The sequence below is a fragment of the Varanus komodoensis genome, unplaced genomic scaffold (assembly GCF_004798865.1).
Source record: "Varanus komodoensis strain SLA01 unplaced genomic scaffold, ASM479886v1 scaffold2, whole genome shotgun sequence".
In the NCBI taxonomy this organism is placed as follows: domain Eukaryota; kingdom Metazoa; phylum Chordata; class Lepidosauria; order Squamata; family Varanidae; genus Varanus; species Varanus komodoensis.
This window is the reverse complement of record NW_025335568.1, coordinates 28390993-28412487: the sequence shown is the minus strand read 5'-3', so window position 1 is coordinate 28412487 and position 21495 is coordinate 28390993. Positions and strand designations below refer to the sequence as shown.

The 21495-nt window shown below is 41.7% G+C and overlaps 1 protein-coding gene across 2 annotated transcripts in view; it reads right to left on the bottom strand.

Moving 5' to 3' along the window:
• Positions 1–17872, bottom strand: part of LOC123022996 (transmembrane protein KIAA1109-like) — a 29117-nt gene extending 11245 nt beyond the window's left edge. Inside the window, exons 1-9 of one of the 2 annotated variants that reach the window (XM_044429291.1) lie at positions 17696–17872; positions 17082–17342; positions 15683–15833; positions 14938–15095; positions 13092–13284; positions 12577–12794; positions 11117–11368; positions 6201–6404; positions 3393–3587 (exon numbers count right to left, since the gene is read on the bottom strand). In XM_044429291.1, the coding sequence (XP_044285226.1) occupies positions 3393–3587; positions 6201–6404; positions 11117–11368; positions 12577–12794; positions 13092–13284; positions 14938–15095; positions 15683–15833; positions 17082–17342; positions 17696–17852 (1789 nt within the window). In that variant the 5' untranslated portion in view covers positions 17853–17872. The remainder of the gene's footprint in view (positions 1–3392; positions 3588–6200; positions 6405–11116; positions 11369–12576; positions 12795–13091; positions 13285–14937; positions 15096–15682; positions 15834–17081; positions 17343–17695) is intronic. The other variant, XM_044429292.1, reaches the window with a different exon arrangement.
• Positions 17873–21495: the final 3623 nt, after the last annotated feature.

Genomic DNA, 21495 nt, shown 5'->3' with positions numbered 1-21495 from the left:
TCGGGGCCGACAAATCCCCTAGGCCGGTGTGCTTCCTTTTCTCCTTTTGTTTGAGTGAGGAGGAATGGGAGGAGCAAGAGGTCTCCCTGGAAGCAGCTCCCTTGGTTGGTGGACGAGGGGAGGTCATCATAGAGGGACCAGCCGGCGTAGCCTGGGTGGCAAGTTAGTCAGAGGCTTATCAGGGCCTGATCCCAAAGGATCTTTCTCAGCTAGTTTTCCTGATTTTTTCAGGCTTGTTTTGTGAAAGCCTGGCAGTGTCCGCATTTATCAGTGTGGTGCTCCTCTCCCAGGCAAAGAAGACAGAGCTCATGCGGGTCCGTTGGAGACATTTTGGCCCTGCATTTGGAGCACTTTCGAAAAGCTGCGTGCTGAGCCATTGGATAAAGGGATAGCGAAGAAAGAGAGTAAGAAGGTAAGGAGGTTTTAAATTTTATTTTTTTTTAGTAAGAAAAAAAATGGTTGTTTAACTAGAGAAGGTAAAGGTAATAAACTTGGATTATTTCAACTGGGAAGAAAAGAAAACAGCAATCAAATAGAGAAAGAGGGATAAACAAATGGCTCGAGGCAGTGCGATCGGTGGTCAAAAAAAGACTGGGAAAAATGGCAGGCACTCCACCCTATATAGCACCACGGGGGAGGGGTGCGGAGTTCCTGCCAAAATCCATTGAAGCTTTGGTATTCTACCCAGCAACAGGCATTGCGCAGCTGCAGTACCCATTATGTGTGATGCACAAAGACCATGAAGAAGAAAGACAGGTTACTTACTTGTAATTGTAGTTCTTTGAGTGGTCAGCTGTGCATTTATTCATATAGGCTCTGCACCTGCATGGAGACTCGATGCAGGAAGCTTCTATAACTGTGAAGTTTTGATGGAAGGCCTTTCCTCTTTGTATACCTCTAACCAGTTATCAACTGCTCTTTCAGTTCACTGAGACCACCAATTGTGGCCTCAGAAATGAGTGCTGGTACTAGATACTGTGCCAGGGATATCTACCCCCCACCCTCCCATATGCAATCCTGACATTGAGGAGGGAATAGAGTGCAGATTGTGTGAAAATAGAGATGACTGCTCAAAGAACCACAGGGACAGGTAAGTGAGTTGTCTTTCCCCTTTGTGGTCTCTGTGCATTACACATATGGATGATCAGTAAGCTAACTCATTGGTGGGTAGGTGGGTTGGTGTCACTAATCCAGAATCGAGGAAAACACCATCTGACCAAACAAGCAACCTGCTCTACCTTTAATTTCCAGCTGGTAATGTCTAATAAAAGTGCATGATTTTGATCATATAACCATGCAACATAGTTCAGTCAGCAAGAAAGTACAGGTAAAGTGAGCTCACACTACGACATCAATTTCCAGACCTACAACCTTTTAAGCTAGGAGTACAGTCTGTACCACCCAACATTACAGTCTCTAAAAGGAAACTGTATATTGATATCATTCCCGATAGAATGATGATGAGACATCTGTCAATAGAGGTCTGCAAGGTGGCTCTCTAATACCTTGAACATGAAGAGTAGAAAACTCTAATTTCCACTTCAGTGGTTGAGGTGATTGGAATGGACTCTAACAATGGGTGAGAAGGCATAGCCTGAATAGGAGAATTGAGGATAGGAAGTGGTGATGTGATTAGAGATTTCTTCCTCTTGTGAGTGATCACCAGCAGAGTCCTTTCTTTTCTTTCTCTTTTTAGCGAGATCCAATGAGGTTTCCGAGTGAGCCCTTTCCGACAATTTTTGCCAACAATACAACCAGAGAGCAGCCTGGCGTTGGAGGGTCCACTCAGCTTCTGATTAGAGCTAGAGAGGAGGAGGAGGAGGAGGACTGGTCTCTATTGCCATAGTAGAGGAAAAGGCCTGTCTTGGACAAGTTTGTTATGCTCTAAAAACAGGTGGAGAAATTTTAACACCCCAATGCTTTTTTTCCAAAGAAAAGTCTTCAGCTATTGGACCTATTTTTTCTGGTCTGTTTGGTAAAGGTCTGGCACTGCAGACAAGAATTTATAAAGATGGTCTTCCCCCAAACAGAGCAAGTAATCATCTGTTGGAGGGAATTTGTGATCACAATGGATACACTTTTGAAAGGGTTTATTGGATGCAGAGAGCCATCTGTGATTGCTAAAATAAAAAGTAGTACAGTGGTACCTCAGCTCACAAATGCCTCAGTTCACAATCCAATTTCGTTGTGAACAGAAATTTCAGAAAAAGTTTGCCTCAGGTAATGAACTCCACATCGGGTGACAATAGCAATCACACACATCTTCCCTGCACGGGTACGATTGTGGTCGTGCTCGAGGGGAGGGGAGATGGCTGCGATCGCACCTGTCTTCCCTGCCCAAGTGCGACCGCGATGGCACCTGTCTATGGCCACGATCGTAGTCACGTTTGTGCAGAGAAGATGGGCACAATCGCAGTTGTGCTTGGCGGGGAGATGGCCATGATCATGCTCAGGGGTGGGAAGATGGCTGCGATCGCGGTCGCGCTTGTGCAGGGAAGACGGGCGCGATTGTGATTGGGCTCGGGGGGGGCGGGGGGAGATGGCTACGATCAAATTTTTGTGATTAAAAAAAAATGGTTACAGAACAGATTAACCTTATTTACATTGAACCTTATGGGGAAATTTGACTTGGGTCACAACCAATTTGGGTCACGACCAGAGTTGTGGAATAGATTAAGTTCATGAACCAAGGTACCACTGTATAACCAGAAATAAATCAAATTATATGACAGGAAATAATGAAGCAGGATTATCAGTGAAGTGCAGTACTTTCTCAGAAAAGGAAGGATAATGTTGTCTGTAAGACAACCACAGTGGTGGTCAAACAGAAACCAATGGGAGGAGGTAGGAACCTGCTGGTGATATGCAAGAGGTGAAGGGTTTCTGCCAGTTTCCCAAATCAAGAATCCTTGTAGGTACGGAGTCTATATGGATGATGCATAGAGAATGATCTGTTTGAACAATTGGACAGTTTCCTCTATGATTACAACTCAATAAAAGCTTATTTGCCAGCTGATACTGATAATCTTCCTAATAACTTCTTTTACAGTCACAGCTGAAAGACTGGAGATTTATTAAATTGGAGATCTATTCATTAAGTTTCTATTGCATTTTAACATGTTATAATTGTTACAACTGGTAATCTGATTGTGTTTGCATGTAAATTTGTGATATTGTTATGGCAACTGGTAGTCTTAGTAATTGGTGCTGTATGTAAGCATTGTAAACTCTAGTTTCACATTGATATTCAACATGAAGTTAACTATGGAATCAACCATATTTAATGTTCTTATTTTTTAAAAATGTCAGTTTAAGCTTGGAATTATACTCAGTTCTCTTTACATGTAGTATAGATTAGGCTTATAGTTTAGAATTAAAATGCACTATTTTACCTTGTAATACAGGTTCTTGTGGCTGCTGAACATGAATGGATTTGAAGTCCAGCTGCATTCTTGGTAATGCAAAGATAGTTTCAGTCTCATGATTGTAACTGGAACTTCCTCTGAATCCACTTAACAAACTGGAGCTTTTCACTGTTGTGCTATTCTCTAGGTTATTTGCATCAACATTTCGGAGAAGGTTTAACTCTGAAAAGAATAGCAAATGGTATTTCTTAGTTATTTTATTTTAACACTTTCAGCAGTTACTAAAGAAAATTTAAATAATTTGTGTAGCTTCATAGATGGCTTTATAAATTGACCTTTACAAGGACTAATAAGCTGATCTAATTATAAACTCTACATTAAAAGCAATAATCTCTTCAATTTTTGTTCCCATTCTAAATTCATAACACTTTCCCCTACTCCAAGATTATGATCAGTGGTACAAGAGAGAGACAATCCTCATATTCTTAAAAATAAAGATAGATTTGACAACTCATATGCACATTTAAGTAGTCAAGTGTATTTAGATCAAGTGTACAATGTTTATTAATATGTCCAGCAAAAATTCCTTCATTCCAAAGTAGTAACAGTGGATACAACCAGCTTATAACAGAGCATACAGGTTTATAGTGAACTTTCATTAGTATACTCCAGTTTTACTTCTGTGTGTATGTAAGAGCTGCAAAATGTGACAATCAGATGCATATAGCAGCGACTAAACTACTCTATACTATGTCACTGTTGTTGTTGCTAGTCGCAAAGTCATGTCCAACCCATCGCAACTTCATGGACAACATTGCTCCAGGCCTTCCTGTCCTCCACCCCCCGGAGTTCACCTAAGCTCATGCCAACTGCTTCAATGACTCCATCCAGCCACCTCATTCTCTGCCATACCCTTCTTCTTTTGCCGTCAATTGTTCCCAGCATTAGGCTCTTCTCCAGTGAGATACTCCATTGCAGCAACTGAGATTTCTTCCCTTAGTTAAGTGGGGGCAGAGCTATTCTATCCTTTTGTTCAGATTTTCTAGTTCTAATGGGCATGAAAGGCCATCAGATGTAGGTGAATTGCCCTGCTGTGGCAAAGAAAGTATAATTATGTACCTGCAGCAGGGGGTTTCAACTGCTGCAATGAGCAGCCATAAGTGTTTGTTGTTGAACTAGTGTTCAAGTTGGATCTACATCTTGATAAGCAGTTGTGGTGCTCGTAAAGTTATTTTTCTGCCCAAAGGCAGGAGTGGAACTGGGCAAGGTAAAATAACAGCATGGAAGCATTTTAGATTTTTTTTTTTTTTTGGTACAGATTGAAAGTAGCAAGGCAGGGATTACAAGTAAGGATCCCACTTCTAAGAACCCATATGTCAGAAATAAATGGCTCATCTGTTTGCATCATTGCTGATGCCTATGCGTTCAGGTGGACTGACCATGCCCTATATCCCTAAGCCCCATGTTGGATCTTTTAAAAATTACATTTTATACCACCCAATAGCTGAAGCTCTTTGAGCTGTAAAGAAAGCTCACCTTTCATGTGAAAGCAGACAGCCCAGCCCCATTTACTTCTTAACTAAAGATTCTTAACTAAAGATTCCACCAGATGTAAATGAAAGCAGCAACTGTAACACAGGAAGCAGACTCTGTAGGTGTTGTGGAAGAGAACACCCTCAGAAAGGCATAGCTCTTGTAATCAATGAAGCAGCCTGAGTCAGTAGTTATAGGGAGGTAAAATTCCTTTCCAGCCTCACCAAGTGGCAACTAACCTAGTTTATAGCAATGTACAGCATTGCTTAAAATGGCAGAATACATTGAGAACACATGTCAAGAGGGCAGGTGGGTGGCAAGGTGAATAATACTTGGGCCAGGTCTGCAGCCATCCTATTTAAATGCAGAATGTGGACCCGAAAGGAGAAGGTCCCCCTCCAGTCTGCTTCAGCAAAGCAACACTCTTTCCCTAAGCCACAATCTGACTAAGAGGGGAATGAAGCCAGCCATACCAAGGCAAAGCAAAAATGGCCACTGCCTGCCAGCAGCCTGGAGCACAAAAGTCATTCTACCCCAATGCCAGTGCGTGGCACAAAGCAGATTCCCAAAGCAAGCATGAATGGGCATAGCTGGGCATTGTTGTTGCAGTCATTGGTATCATTGGGTATGTGCTGCAGTAGCAACTTTTTTATATTTCTCAAAAATGAATATACATTTAAAAGGTCAACATAGAAAGGGTGCAAGGAACAGAAGGGAAATTATATGAGTATTCTCTGATAAAGATCTTATCAATGGTATCATTCTATGATAAGAATTATGAATTAAATTTTGAAATACAATATGCAGAAGTGTTACATGAGGGAGTTCACAATTGTAAGGGAAAGCTTTTAAAAGTCCTACAAAGTTATGTTTTAAATTTAAGCTGTAGGTCAAAAATATTTCCCATATAAACAAAACCAGTTACAAACTATAAAATTACTAGCTGGAAGTATATATAAGTTTAAAAGACATATGTGGAACAAATACTACAAAAACAGAGTTAGGTAGTAGCTGATTTTACCACACTTTGGATGTTTAGTACTGCTACACATAGATCACTTGGAAACCCCGACTTGAATCCAAGATTTCAGCTGCAACAGAGGCTCTTCCTATAGCCCCTACATTACTTCCTCACACTGTTCAAGAGATTACCAAGAATTTATACAGTGACTGTATCAGAAATAATATATGGTTATTTTTACCACATAATGTTGCAAAATGTGCATTAACATTTAATTGGAACTACTGTAGATTTATGTAATTCCCTCCTATATAATTGGTCCAATAAGCAGAAATTCCCACCTTCATTTCTTGTAGCTGTAACATAATTGAACCACTCTTTCACACTTGCAACTCCATGTGGCGGGTTTTCATGACGCCTCCTTGTTATTTTAGTGATGGTTGCCATTGGACTTTCTAGGGCCCCACATGGTTTTGTCACCATAGTGTTGTGACCCAAATGGAAGTCTAGTGTTTGTACAACATAGGTAGAGTGCTCACTAGAACCTGGAAGAGTGAAATTGTTTAACATGGTTATTTGCCTGCTGACGTGTCTATTTATGTAACTTCAGTTAAAAGTGAAGTTGGAATCAATTATAAGTATACAGTAACTAGAGAGATAAACACAAATTACAGCAATTTTTTCCATTAAAATATGGTATCAGATACTGGATTTCTTTCAGTATTTTCCTTTGCTTGGGCATTGCAAACAGGCCTACTGTCACAGATATCAGAAATGGACCTGACCCTCACAGGATATTGGACTGCTACATCTGTCCCATAAAGTCAGGGTGCTTACCTGCAACTGTTTTTCTTTGAGTGGACATTTTTATATTCCCACATATGGGCCTTTCATCTGCATAGAGCCTGTTAGGAAGCTTGTGTATCTAAGCATTTGATTGGGCAGGAAGCCTTCCCCTTCCTGTTCCAGGACTGCACAGAAGGGGCTCCAGCCCATTCCCTCAGTTCTGGTGAGACTGTCATAGGTCCCAGAACTGAGAGAGGAATGTTCTGCCAACTCAGTCTGGCCCCTGTGCGCCCCTGGCAAGCAAGGGGACAATTTTCAGAGGGACAACACCAAGTGGGACTAGTAACCACTCAAAGAACAACAATTGCAGGTAAGCAACCTGACTTTCTTCTTTGGGGTCTTTGTGCATCACACATAGGGGTGACTAGCAAGCTCACCTCAGAAAGGATATAGGGATGCTGTTGTCATTATAGGACAGAGGAAACAACTGCTCTGGTGAAGCAAGTAGCCCTTGTGTGGATGTCTGTCCTGTAGTGCTTGATGAACATCAAGGACATGGACCATGTGGCAGCCCTGCAGACTTCTTGCAGAGGGATCCCTGAAAGGATTGTGGATGTGGCCATTGCTCAGGTGGAGTGAACCCTTGGAAGAGCTGTGAATTGGCCAGCTATCTTCTATGCCAAGGAGATGGTACTTGTGATCCAGTTCAGCAGTCTGTGGGTGGAGAGTGGGTCTCCTTTGTTCTGCCCACCATAGCAGACAAAGAGTCTTGGTGAGCAGCAGAAGAATTCTGTCCTGGAGCAGAGCCCCCCTAGCAAGTGCAGGATGAATTCCATCAGGTTGGTAGAAACAATGAAGAAGGTTGGGATGATGATGTCCTGATTGAGCTGGAATGCTGACACTGCCTTGTCTCTGTGGAAGGTACGATACGGAGGGTCAACCTAGAGCTGACCCAGCTGATGTGATGGCCACTAGAAAGGCGATCTTCCAGGAGAGGAAGCAGAGGTCAGTTCAAAAGTTCTAGGTCAGGGCCTACAGCATGACCAAGAGGCTCCATGCTGAGCAGATGCAGGAGCAGATGATCGGAGTCAAGTTCTGGAGGTCCTTTAGGAACTGGCAGGATGAAGCATTTGAGAAGACTGGGGTTCCCTTTGTTGGTGGGTGGAAGGAGGAGATTACAGCCGGTTATACCGATGAAGGAAGGTTTAATTCCTTTCTAGAAGACCATCTGTAGGAAGCAAACAATGTGCTTGACAGTGGTGCTTTGTGAATTTCTGTTCACAGTATATTTTAATTTATTTAAATGTATATTTCTGAAATTCTTCATTTTGTTTTTTATGCACATTTATTTGATGAATTTGTCCTGGCCTTTGGCTAGTACAATAAACTTTTGAGATAAAAGTATTTTTTTTAAATTAACAATTGATGCCTCTGAGGTTTAAGATCAGTCAGAGTCCCCTGTACCACTTCAATACCATGATAGAAGCCTTGGGTGAGGTCTGAATGATGGATTCTATGGCCTCTTTGAAAAGTAATGAGTCAATATCTGACATCAGAGCCATGGCTGTGGATTTTATGGTATCAAGTGGTGGGAAGGTGTTGATTTCTATCTGCTATCCTGTCTCCATGATGAGTAGAACCCATGAGTCAGTTGTTAATCACTTCCCATATAGGGAGGAATCTGGAGAAACGTTTGATGTTTGTGGTGGTTGTGGGGGGGACGACAGGTATGGTCAGTCAATGGCAGTGCTTGTCCCCTTCTGGGCATCTGTGCACCTGTCTGAAGCAGACATTAGTGTCCCACCTTCTGGACTAGGTGACTGGTTGGAGCCTAACAGGATGCTTGGTACAGGACCTTCAGTGTAACTGGACGAAGGAGCCCTTGAACCACCTACATGGCTTGATTGCTGGATGCTGGAACCACATCCGCTGCACTGTTGACCTTCTGGAGTCAGTCCATTCTTTCACCAGTCTGTGCATTAAACATTGATTGGGAGGTTCTTGACATGGGAGAGGGGTTCTTGAGGTAGTCCTGCAGAGCACAGCAGGCACGCCTACAGATGACCATGGCACCTATCATGACCTTGGTGTCACTGTCTATGTGATGCTGTGCTGCAGCAATCTCTTCATGGGTGAGCTTGGAGGCCTCTGTCTGAAATACTCAGGCAAAATCACAGTAGTATTCAGGGAGATGCTCACACATGGACCTGACCTTGTTTCAAAGGAACAGTTGGTATTGGGCCATGGTGGCCTTGTGGTTGGCGACCCTGAGACTGAGTGCCAAGGCTGTATAAACCTGCCCTGCCAATCCATCTAGGCGGTGGCCCTCCCAGTCTATGGGTATGGAGTGTTCACTCTGGGATCAGCCTTGAGTGGACTCCACAATGATACAGTTTGGTTTGCAGTGCTAGAAGAGGAAAGGGATGTCCTTCTTCAGCATCATGTACATGGACTCAAGTCTTCCATTTGCAGAGTGTGTCACATTTGCCAGACTGTCTGCAGTAGAAACAAGAATGGGATTACCACTGATACTGAGTCCTTGAAGTGCAGGGCATCAAATACCAGGTCTGTAACCTAGCCCTGTGCCTGCTCCATCTCAAGGCGGAAGGAAGTCACCATTCACATGACTTCCTCTGAGAACTGGCCCATCTTCTCCAAGGGTGATGCTGGGTCTTGCAATGTGATGCAATGGCGACATCAGGTGAAGAGGCAGACAGAGCCAGTGATGGTACTGAATTGGATGTAGTCCTCTGGGTTAGATGATGGAGATGAAGTCCTTGGTTTAAGCACTTTGGCAATGTCGGCATTGGAGATCACAGCTGCCTTGGTACTGAGGCATTGTACCAGTGTCTCTGAGAGAGGTGCCTTGGTGGCAATGAAACAGTACCTGATAGCCTCTCAGGTCAAGGATCTCAGTTGTGTCTGTGGGATGGTTGAGGGCCCTCCTGGAACTGGTATGGAGGCAATCACCAGTTGGAGGCTAGATTCCAATCAATAAGGGGAGAGTGGGATCTTTTTCAGTGTCCCTCTGCTTCTTAGAGCGGTATCAGCCCTGGCAAGGTATGGGCTGATCACCTCAGTGTCAAGCTAGACTGTGATTGTGGTGGTATTGGTTCCAGCAGGGAATGAATGGAATGCCTTGACATTGGTGCCTGGGACACTGGGGCCTGGATTGGGGCCTGGCAGGAGACTCCCTTTTCTCCTCTGGTACCAGTGTGGTACAGACCATGTCCTCCCTTAATATTGAAGACCACAACCATACTGAGGATGGTAACAAGCTCTCCCTCAACATCCAGGGTAGACAGGGGCTCTGGCAGCGCCTTCATTTTTCCTTGATGGTGGCAGCCATCTTTCTGGCTACTTGGCCTCTTTCCAGGCTATGTAGCTGCCAGATGAGCAGCTTGGGCCAGGTTGATGTTGTGGCCCTGGTGGGTGGATGATCTCACCCCTTACACCTTGTGACATCAGCAGCTTGCAAGGCCTTCTTCCAGAGGCTGGCTTTCAGTCGAGCCATGTAGTATTTGCAGGTATGTTTTGTGAAGGCCTGGCAGTGGACCCAGACATCAACAATGTGTTCCTTATCCAGGCAGATTCATCAGAGGCAGTGACCATTTATTTATTTATTTAAACAACTTATATGCCACCCCATCGCATGAGGCGAGGGAGTCTGCTGTCTCAGCAGATGCATTTTTGCAAAGAAGCCACCAATGCCATCATGGTAGATGGGGAAGGCAGAAAAGAACAGCAGGCAAGGATGGGAACATGATGGGAGGGTAAAGAGAAAGTGGGTAGGAAATATGTATTTTTGTAGATTTTTCAAAAGAAAGCGTAAAGAAAGGACAATTCTTGAGAAGAATGTTGATTTTAAAAAATGAATGAACAAGAAAAAGGGAATTAAGAATGCTGGAATACCCAAGTTCAGGGCAAGAAGCACTTCCTAATCTAGATGCAATAGCAGTAGAAAAGGAACTGAGGGAATAGGTGGGAGCCCCTCTTGTGTAATCCTGGAACAAGAAGGGGAGGGGCTCCTGCCCAATCAATAAAAACTTCCCAATGACAGGCCCCCCATAGGAGCAAAGCCCATACAGGTGATACACATTGACCATGAAGAACTGGAGTTTTATCTATGTTCTCATTTACATGATTGATTGATAACCTGCCCATCTACCAAACAATGGCACTTAAGGCTTCTGTGCACAGTGATCTGTATAGAACTACTTATGAGCTGAGTGGTCTCCTGATTCCATGGCAGTTAGGCTGTTGCCCAAAATATCAACCTAAAGGCAGGATGTGAAGTTGCTGTCCGAAACCCTGTATTAATATGTACACAGAATCAATACTAAGTCTGATACAGAGTCCGTACTTTAGCATAGGAGAAAATATGAAAAAAATCTTCTCTTAAATAGACGTCACTTTCAATTTAAAAGGGGAAAACATTTGTATAAAATTTGATTCACAAAAGTGTGGATACCTTCTTGCCAGATTTTTTGTGCTTCTGTCCAAAAGGCAATGTTAGGTTCTTCAAGATGAAACAGAGCCCATGACTTTGAACGGAAATTAGGTCCATGGAAGCATGCCAATGTCATGTGATTTCCGTGCAAGCTCATAGAGCCTCCAAACTGCATCCCATCTTCTGGTAAAGGAATCTGAAATAAGGATATGTGGCACCCGGAAACCACTTTTAAAACCCCTGGCCAGTGGCGATGATGTGCTGCATCCAGTACTAGAAAAGAAAGCACACAGAGCAGGAATGGAAAAGACAAAGGCATTACAATGAACAATCAAAACAATATATTTTGTATGCGGGTAGTCTAGAAATATGAATAGGCATTTCATTAACGTAGTATATTCCAGTATTCTGAACTCTTGGAGGTACATTTATAAGACAGGGATGAACACAAATGGCAAGAACTACTTTTTGCAACTTTTTTTAAAAGAAGCTTAGATTACACCTGTGTGGGTGGGGGTGTGTGTGGCTGGGTGGGTAGTGTGGGTGGAGAGAGGGAGGGAGAGAGGGAGGGAGACTCTTCATTGTATTTGGATAAAGTAGTGTGTGAAAAAGTGAACGGTATGCAGAGTTGTAAAATGCTTGATCATCTTTTATGATTTACACTGTTGATACAAGCATGGATTAGTGTTTATAGGTACTTGGCCTTTCAAACAGCTTCCGTTTGGGTTACAGAAAATGAGTCTTCACATCAAAGAATATACACCTTAAAGTTCTTGTGGTTTTTCACAGCAGAATACATTCATTTTTTAAACATACACTTAAAAATAGAGATGTTGCTGCGGTGCACATTTCCGGACTCAGTGATACATGCTTTACAAGCTCATGGTGCTCACCAGAAATACATGGTGAACATTGCAACCTATGCATTCTTCATCTCGTATCATAATCCAAGTCAGAGCAGAATCCCATTCCTTACCCCACCTTCCTGGATAATCCCTAAACAGGATATTAATGATTCTTCATAAAACTACAGTTGCCAGGCGCTGCTTCCATCTGCTGTGCTGTTATGCAGGAAGCCACTGGGAAATGCAGTTTATCAATACCTACTAGTATCAGAGGGAAAAAAAGCTCCCTCCCTCTTTCTATCACAGAATCAACAACAGCAAAATTGAGTGAGAGAGAACTTGTAGGTCTGGCGGAGCATGTGGGTTTGGAGCCTTTGTTGGTGGATAGCACAGAAACATGCTATGCTATCACCTGGGTTTTTAAAAGAGAGAGAGAGAGAGAGTTTCCCTCAATTTGTTCCCAGCCAATCTAAGTCAAGCTGGGGAAGATCTCATCCTTTAAAAAAAATGTAAATTGTAAAATTAACATCCCTAGTTAAATGTTCAATGGGTCTATGGTAAAAAAATTGTTCAAGAGCATACCTCAGACAGAAATACAACACTGTAAGAGCTATTCTAAATTACTTTAATACATACATTGTTGATGTGAGCTTTTTTCTACAGTATTGACCACAGTCTTTGGAGGAAGATAAGGAACAGGTCCCCATGTGGACAAAGCTCTCTTGCTGGTATCAAACTGCTGAGTAAAGAATTCCTGAAGCTTCATTCCTATTTTGATGAGGTCTGGCGTGGTAGATCTTGAAATCATAACTTGAAAAATATCCCACTTCAAATCACCATGGACAAATATCTCACTGGAACACAAGCATGATTAAAATACTGTATTAATTCAAATTGATTTACTTGGTTCTGAAGACAGTTGGATGGTATAAATTGATGTCCGGCAACAGTATGGGGTTGGACCCAATGGCCTTCATGGCCCTCTCCAATTCCACTATTCTACGATTCTGTGACAGGCTAGTTAACATATAACAATTACCAGTCCAGTAGAAATACCTGAACAGTAGCTCAAGCAAGCAACTTTTAAATACGTCTTTGACTGAAATCTTATTGACAGAAATATACAGTGTTACATAAACAAGAAACTTCACCTTTTATCCGTAATGCTGGGATCCAAAGTATTGCAGAGGTTAACTTTCCATTCATCCTGTAGCTTAAGGTCTGCATTACTGAAAATGCCCATTAAGATACTGGATCCCATGTAATCAACACGTGCTTCAGTAGATCCCATTGTAATCTGAATTTTGTGACTTGGCTGCTGATTGGGATGTTCTGAAATATGAGCTGAAAAAAACAATTATTCATGTACCAGCTTAGCAGCAAAGGGAGCAAAATCAGTAATACTACTTTTACTGATTACTTTTTACCAGCATCCAGGGGCATGCAAAATGAAAGATGTTAAAGAAGCTTGCAAGCAAGTCCTAAACTCAAATTTAGTAAACTGATTTTACTGTTATTGCCCTTTTGTAATTGCGCATTGTCATGTATTGTATTGTTTTATGCTGTTTACGGATTTTAACATAATGTAAACTGCCCAAAGAGCCTATGTTTAGGGTGGCAGCATATAAATCTAATAAATAAGCCATCTTGAGACCTGCTGGTATAGAAGTGTTATAAATGTTTTAAATAAATAAATAAATATTACAAACTACTACAATAAGTCACTCCTGTGTTTTATAATGACTGGTTTATTGCCCTATTCACACACTACCCCATATTACCTTTGTGTAAATGCAAACAGAAATTATATCTGGCCTGCTGCTCACCAATGACTGTCCCATATGCAAACCCAATCCATGATATCACCCTAGCACATTTCATTGTGAATTGCAATGTCTTGAATATGGGCTTACTGCTGTCAGGAAGGAGATCACCTGCTCTAATCTGATTTTTGTCCCTCTTCCCGCCATTTTCTGAGGTCATTAGGCTAGTGGGCATCTTGCAGTATGTGGACTGAGTTCCCTGAGACATACGCTTTACATGAAATTTTGACTGGCACATATGCATTGCAGCATTCCTTGGTACTGATTATGCCAGCTGATTTGTGAGATCTATGTGAACTTTGTGGATAATTGGTCCTGCTTCTTAAATATTCCAGTTTGGGGATTCTGGGATTCCAGTTCTGGGACCAATGAGCCACATTCAAATAGAAGTACCACATTCTCTAAAAGCTGCCCAGCAATAATGGAACAGTTTCGCCAGGGGTTTTCCAAACGTATGAGTCGTTTTCTGAAGAACTCTGAAGACTCTCTAAAGTCTTTCATTTAGAATAGCATTTGAGTTCAAGGACTAAACCTATATGGGTATAATTTAAAGAAATATATTTTTTCTAAAAATTCTGAATTTTCCATCTTAAAATTCCCTTGGGAGAAGACGGATGGATGTGAAATACTATTGCTAAGCATTTCTATATCTCAAGTAATCAAAACATCTGTATTGCTTTATAATAATTTATACCTGAGTAATATTTCCTGGATAATTTTCACAACAGTCTGCAAAGCAGACTATTATTCTTATCTGCTCATCACTCTATGTGAAAGTAGCCATGATGCTTGTACTGAACATCCAGTGTATACCATAGTTAACAGCTAGTGTGCATATGCATTTGAATTTGCCCTATTTAAGCAGTAAAGTGTGCTCCTGAAATCAGTTACCAAGATTTGAATAGCCCTCCAGAAAACAGCTGAACAGAAGGAGCTCAAACTGGGCGTAATACAGTCAAAGTTATACATTTTAAGATCTGGTAACTTTAGTGAAAGAGATTTAAGAACATTAAATTTAAGTTTCACAGGACATCAGCTTCTTGATCATACCTTCTGTGTTTGTGACAATTTGCTGTGATTCTTGGAAAGGTGTATGGGAAAATAATTATAAATAAGTCAAAATGAATGTGTTCTTACTGTATCTGTGCAAATACTTGCCAACTTTCTGACTTACCCACCATCTCCAAGGCATTAACATCTATGGTACCTCCAACCACTCCTCCTCTAGAATCCAAATGGGACCGCCCAAGACCGACTGACATGCTGATTTCCCGATCCCTATTACTGCCCACAGATAAACGACCCTGGCTTTTCAAACCACTAGTAGTCCACCTAAAGTAGGCACAAAAGGAAAAATGTTATCTACCACATCTGCTTCTTTCATTTACTAAAACTCAAAGTTGCAAGACGCATTTAAAACTGTAAAAGTAGCAAGGCATGTACTTTTTTAAAAATATTGCATTGTATTTATATCCTGCCTTTTTCCTCTTGTGAGGAACCCAAGGTGGGTTCTATAGCTCCATTTTATCCTCACAACAGCCCCAGATTACAATGAGATGAGTGACTGGCCCAATGTCACCCAGAGAGCTTCATGGCCAAGTGGGGACTGGAACCTGGATCTGCCAGGTCCCCAGTCCAACATTCTAACTGTTCTCCATGATTAGTAGCCACTAAAGTATAGATGTTGGTTTGTTTTTTTTATATTTGGACAAAACAAGGAAAGAATAGTTAAGTGACAAGCTCCCAGTTTTAGACAGGTAAAAGACTTCTTGCTTTAGATAGTTTGTTAAGAGAAGCACCTAAGTCTTTCTTATAGGAGCTGCTGGAAGGAAAGGACCCCATCACCACCACACATGCAGATTTCTTTAGATTATAGAGATCAGAAATCAAAGATAAATTAAATCACGAGATCTACTTACGTAGTGTTTCCCATTACATTACTCATGTTCATTTGGACATTTAGTTGCTTCAAATTCATAGCAAATACAACCAGTGTTTCCCATGGTGTCACCTGCTGACTTCCAGCCTTGTTTGATTTATTAAATGGAGTTGATGTTTTTGAGAGTATATCTAGAAATAAATATTTATTAGGCTTTATAAATGTAATAAAAATAAGAATTATGGAATATGTTAACCAACTCTATAGATTTTTCTGGATAGTGCTTCAGTGTGATGGTGGTAATTCCACATAGAGATGTCTACTTTTGAAAACTACTCATCATTAATAAGGTGGTACCCTGATGAGAGCAATCTCCACATGAACTCCAGTAATTGTCAAAGCACAGGACAGAAACATGGAAATGTGCCACATGACTGAACCAATCTATGTCATTTGCTTATAACCCAAGAGAAATTTCTAATATCCATGCTGACATGGTGGTTGCTGCAGCTGAATAATCTCTTTTTCATAATAAAAACTATGTTATAAACCTGAATGATATAACCCAGGATCAAAAGATGATGTATATAAATGCAAGCATGGATTCTGTGTGCAATCAAGGCTTTCTCTGGAATTTTCTCCTAGAATTTCAGTAGCTGAATGAGTGAAATAATTCTGAAACTGAAAGGCAGTTAGAATTACTGCAGGAACAAATCTGTAAGAAAATTTTAACTTATTCCTATGGGTACATGGCATGACTGTCAGGTTGAATTTATATGAACTTATATTTACTGAGAGGGTACCAACTGGCACCATTTCACTTTATTTGATAAATGCCAAATAAATCTTCAAAATATCAGTATGTGCCTATATGCATGCTACAGGGTTTTTATTTATGGGCCTCTTTTTAAAAGCCAGTATCAACTTATTATTATTCCTTTCAAAAATATTCTAATGTTAAATTCTATAGGACTTTATTTTTCCCTGCTGCATCCACATGCCCCTCCAACCCTCTGAAGCAGATTTGGATAGCATGTGCAGGGATGTTGACAAGAAAGGGAATCTGTTCTGCCAGTGATAGCAATGCCTTTGACACAGTTGGATATTTCACACCATCATTGCAGCTGCCAAAAACATCTGATTGGTGTATTTAAAACATGGGAATTCTCCTACTATGAGTTCTTGTATCAAATGAGGTTCTTTCCTCTTAGGTCTACATACCTAGGATTAGAGATTAAGTTGCTCTTCAGGCTTCTCTATAAACCAGAAGAATGCTGAGTGTATTACAAAGCTAGAATAAATGCTTTCCCCTTCCTTTTACTTCAGTGACCATCTTTATCATTGTCATCATAGTCCAATAAATAACTTCTGTCCTTCAATAATTGTTAAATATGTTACATGAATGTACACAGCAACATATGACTGTAAATTATTCTTACCTCTTTGTGGAACAGAGGAGTCTGACACACTCCGGGATCTAGAAACAGCAGGCGATTTTAGGTTATGAGCTGCTGTTCCAGGTGACATATTGCTACTAGTGTTATGCTCATTGAAAACGTTAGGTGATTGAGCCATGTGTGTAAACGAAGCAGACTGGCTTGGCTGTTCCCAGGTTCTACAGTATGCTTTTCGTGATGATTCAGGAGACAGGTGCTGGTTCACCCCTTCAATAGAATCCGGTGTTCCAGGGCCAGATGCTACTGGGAAAAAGATAAAAAGTATGTTGCCATTCTGTGTGGTTAATATATCGGAGAAATAGCATTACTATTGAAGCATACATTTCTCCAGTTTGATCCTATTTTTAATTAGCAGCACACCCTTTATTAATAGGTAAGATATAGCAATTATTAATTAGGAAGAGTTCACAAACACTTCAAATTCAAAGTTATATAGGTAGATGCGAATGTCATAAGCACACCCTTCATTGCCTTCTATTACACTACTTGTGCCCACCATAGTCCTTCCCTACTCCCACCCCTCAAAACATCATTTTCCCCAGTGTCGACCAATAAATATAGTTCAACTAGAATTATACAAAATAAGAAGTTAGTACCTGGCAAATTTATTGTTTGGTCGCCTAAAAAGAGGCGTCTTGCAATACTCCTCCTGTACCAGGCTCTTGGAAAAGCTAAAATCTCACTTAGTCTTCTCATGTCATATTTAAAAGAAGCAGATCCTATATCACAAACAGCTAATAAAAAGTAAAACATCACTGTGAAAAGAGCTTATATTTTACGTTTCACATTAGCAATTTTACTGCATCCAACATAGTTGTACACACACAGAAAAGCAACATTTTACAGATGATATAACAAAATTTTTAGAAGCTGAAACAAACAGATCATACTTTAGATTACATCACATAATTCATTTCAGCACTAGTGCATTTCCAGCCATTCTCCAGCTGTTGTTCAACTACAACACCCATTGGACCTAGCCAACACAATTAAGGCTGAGGAATGATGGCAGTCATAATCCAATAACATCTATACGGTCATAAATTGCTAATCCCTGAATTAGGGACTATAAAACATTTCACTAATGGCAGAAATTTTCCTAACCTTCCCTCCATAGTGCTTCAGAGGGTTTCCAACCCTTTCTTTTTAGAATTTGTCCCCAGTGGCTATTGCCACAATTTTGGTAACCTCAAAAGAGGATATTGTGCAGTCAGAAAAGGTATAGAAAAGGCAACAAAAATTATCAGAGGCTCAAAGTACCATTTCCATATAAAAACTAAAATCTATTTTTCCTCCCTCATAATACTAAAATGAAACCCAATTCAATTAATTATATTAGCTTCACAGCAGACAAAAAATGCTCTTCTACATTCAGTGATTTATGGTGCTGATCATGGGCTTTCAAATGGGAATAGACAAACATATGAAGAACATGTCTATCAATCTTTTGCCATGACAGCTAAATGGAACCTGAAGATAGCCTCTACATACTAATGGCTTGGTGACAATGGGGGAAAAGGTATCAAATAGTTGTTGTTGTTAGTCGCGAAGTCGTGTCCAACCCATCGCGACCCCATAGACAACACTCCTCCAGGCCTTCCTGTCCTCCACCATCTCCCGGAGTCCACCTAAGCTCACACCAACTGCCTCACTGACTCCATCTAGCCACCTCATCCTCTGCCATCCCCTTCTTTTTTTGCCATCTATTGTTTCCAGCATTAGACTCTTCTCCAGGGAGTCCTTCCTTCTCATTAGGTGGCCAAAGTATTTGAGTTTCATCTTCAGTATCTGGCCAAGCTATTGTCTTCATGCCCTGCAATAGGTTTTCAGACAGTAAACTTATGCTGGGCTATTTGTAGCCTTAGTTTGATCCAGATGAATATTTTAAATTAATATATGATAGAGGAGAAAATATGTAAAGGCAGGTCTTCAGTCAGAGTAATCTTAGAGTGAAGGCCACTGTCTTTTTTTGGGACTATAAAACACCTGGAGCAGAAGCCAGGAGTTTCAGGGTGAAACCTCTCTATAGCTCCATTTTGGAACAGAAGATCTCTTGAAGGAGGGGCCAGGAAAGAGTGATCCTTTTAACAATACTGGGTGGAGGGAAGTTTTCAAACTCATTACAATATGCATGGTGGATGATGGAAAGAACCCATGACTCTCAGGTGATGGCAGCCCAACAGTGGAAGTAGGGCTGGAGGCAGCGATTGAAGGAAAGCTTAGAGGAGGGAACAAGCTGGAGAAGGAGTCACAGGTGTCTCCTTGATTCTTCCTGATGTCCATGGGTTTGGTGAGGATGTGTTATGGGGTCAGGATGCCTATCTTGGGAGGTAGGTTGGTGTCTGAATGTGCTGTTGTGTGGAAGTGAGCCTGGTAAGTGTACAGAACTTGCTGCCATTTATGGGACCTATATGGTCTGGTGGGAGGTGCTTGATTTGAGTCCCATTCACCAGCAGTGTTTCTTGATTTTTGGACAGAGTCCATATGGCATCAGTGTTCCTTCATGGAACAGACCAGCACTATTGAAGGGCATGTCTTCAATCCTTGTCTTTGCTTCCATGAAGAGACCAGAGGACCAGAGCCGTGAGAAGCAGTGAAAATCTATATCCCCTGCCATGTTCCTGGCAGCACACACTGCCTGGTGTGAATTTCATGCCGTGCAAGGTGTGTAGCCTAAGTTTTGATTTCATTAGCTATATCCTAGGGAGGGATGAGCACAGTGAAGTCACCTTGTCCCAAAGCATTAGATGGTACCTGGCTATTGTTGGCTGGTAGTTGGCCATCTTAATGGACAATGCAGCAGAGGAGTAGAATCAGTGGCCAACTGCATTGAGGCATCTTACTTCTCTATCATCTAGGATAGACTGTTCTCTCCCAGAAGGAACTTGAGAGGCTTCAGCTATGATTGACTTTGGTTAGGTGCTGAAAAAGGAATTCCCCATCTTTTTCTTGTACCCTGTACATATTTTCAAGTCTATGCGGAGGGGGAGACTTCCACTCCTGATATACTGCATCAAGTAGGGTAGGTAGGAAGGGTATGGTGGCTGGTGCTATAGCTTTGGCATAGTCCACTTCAAGGACTGAATCTTTTGCCCTGCCTGGATCCTGATATGGGCTGAAGCTGAGACTATGGACCATGTGGAAGACTTGAGTGGAGAAGAGGCCAGAGTCCTCTGAAGTACAAGGCAGATCACAGGGTGACTCATATGGAGTGGTAGGTTCTTCTGACTGCCAGTCTGTGGAAGTCGTTTCTGAGGTTGAAGTATATGGTTCCAGGCCGGACTCAGTAGCCTCAGTGAATGCTGTGCAATGGTGATGTGATGATTTAGTATAAGAATACTAGGTCTCTAGCATCCCTGTCTGATGGCAGAGGTTGTGTCGGCATAATTGGATTGGTTTGAGTAGATAACCAATCAGACCCTACAGGACTCCAGCATGGCAAGCCTTGTCTGGAATCAAGGGAAGCCCAGTGCTCTTTATAAGGACAGGCTTTAAGCTTGCACCAACATAGTGTAGTCAGCCAACGGGATCTGTGGTCCCTATCAGCAATAGGGGAGCAAGACCTACGTCCGTGTCTTTCAAATTCAGCAGCAATACATATGCTTGGAATTGAGGATAGTGGAAAATTGGGCCTCTGAGCAGAGATAACACCTGATTGCTCTATTACAGGACAGGAGAGCTCTCATATCTCTTCTTCCACAAAAGAGGTACTTGGAGGTTCTTGGAGCTGGATGTAGTGGCCAAGCTGAAGGCTCCTGTGCCAGTCCTAATGCCAGAGAGGAGCATTGGATTAATTCCTGTCTAGGTGTTGTGTCTTCAATACATGGGAGGCCTGAGGGAGGTGGCATGTCACAGCACTTCTTTGAGTTTTCCACCATCTCAGTATTTATAAAGACTGGGCTTTTCCCGAGGTTTGGTCTTTTTTTGATGACATTTTGAATTTGTCCATTTTGGAGCATTTTTCTGGAGGAGCAGAGGAGGGCTCCGCTGAGGGACTGGAGAGTGTGTCTTCCAAAGTGGACGGTTTTCTGTGTGAATGGAGCAGCTCCACAGTTCCACTTTTAGGCAGCCTGCCCAGTAAGTTTCCTCACCTGATCTGTACATGCTTGGCAGTGGAAACATGAGCCAATAATGTGGGTCTCTCCAAGGCAAAAAAGGCATAGGGAGTGTGCATCTGTAGGTGGCAGTTTGCTGCCACAGTCAGTGCAGTTGTAGAATGGCAATTTAAGTTCCATTTTCTTGAGTGGGAAAAGGAGGTTAGGACACCAATTGAAAGGTGAGAAAAGTAGGCAGAAAGTAATACATTTATATTATCTCTTTTTTGTAGTAGAGAAGGAGAAAAACATGAGGAAAGGAAAAAAACTTTCATTTTTTTTCCTTTCTAGAGGTCTGAAGA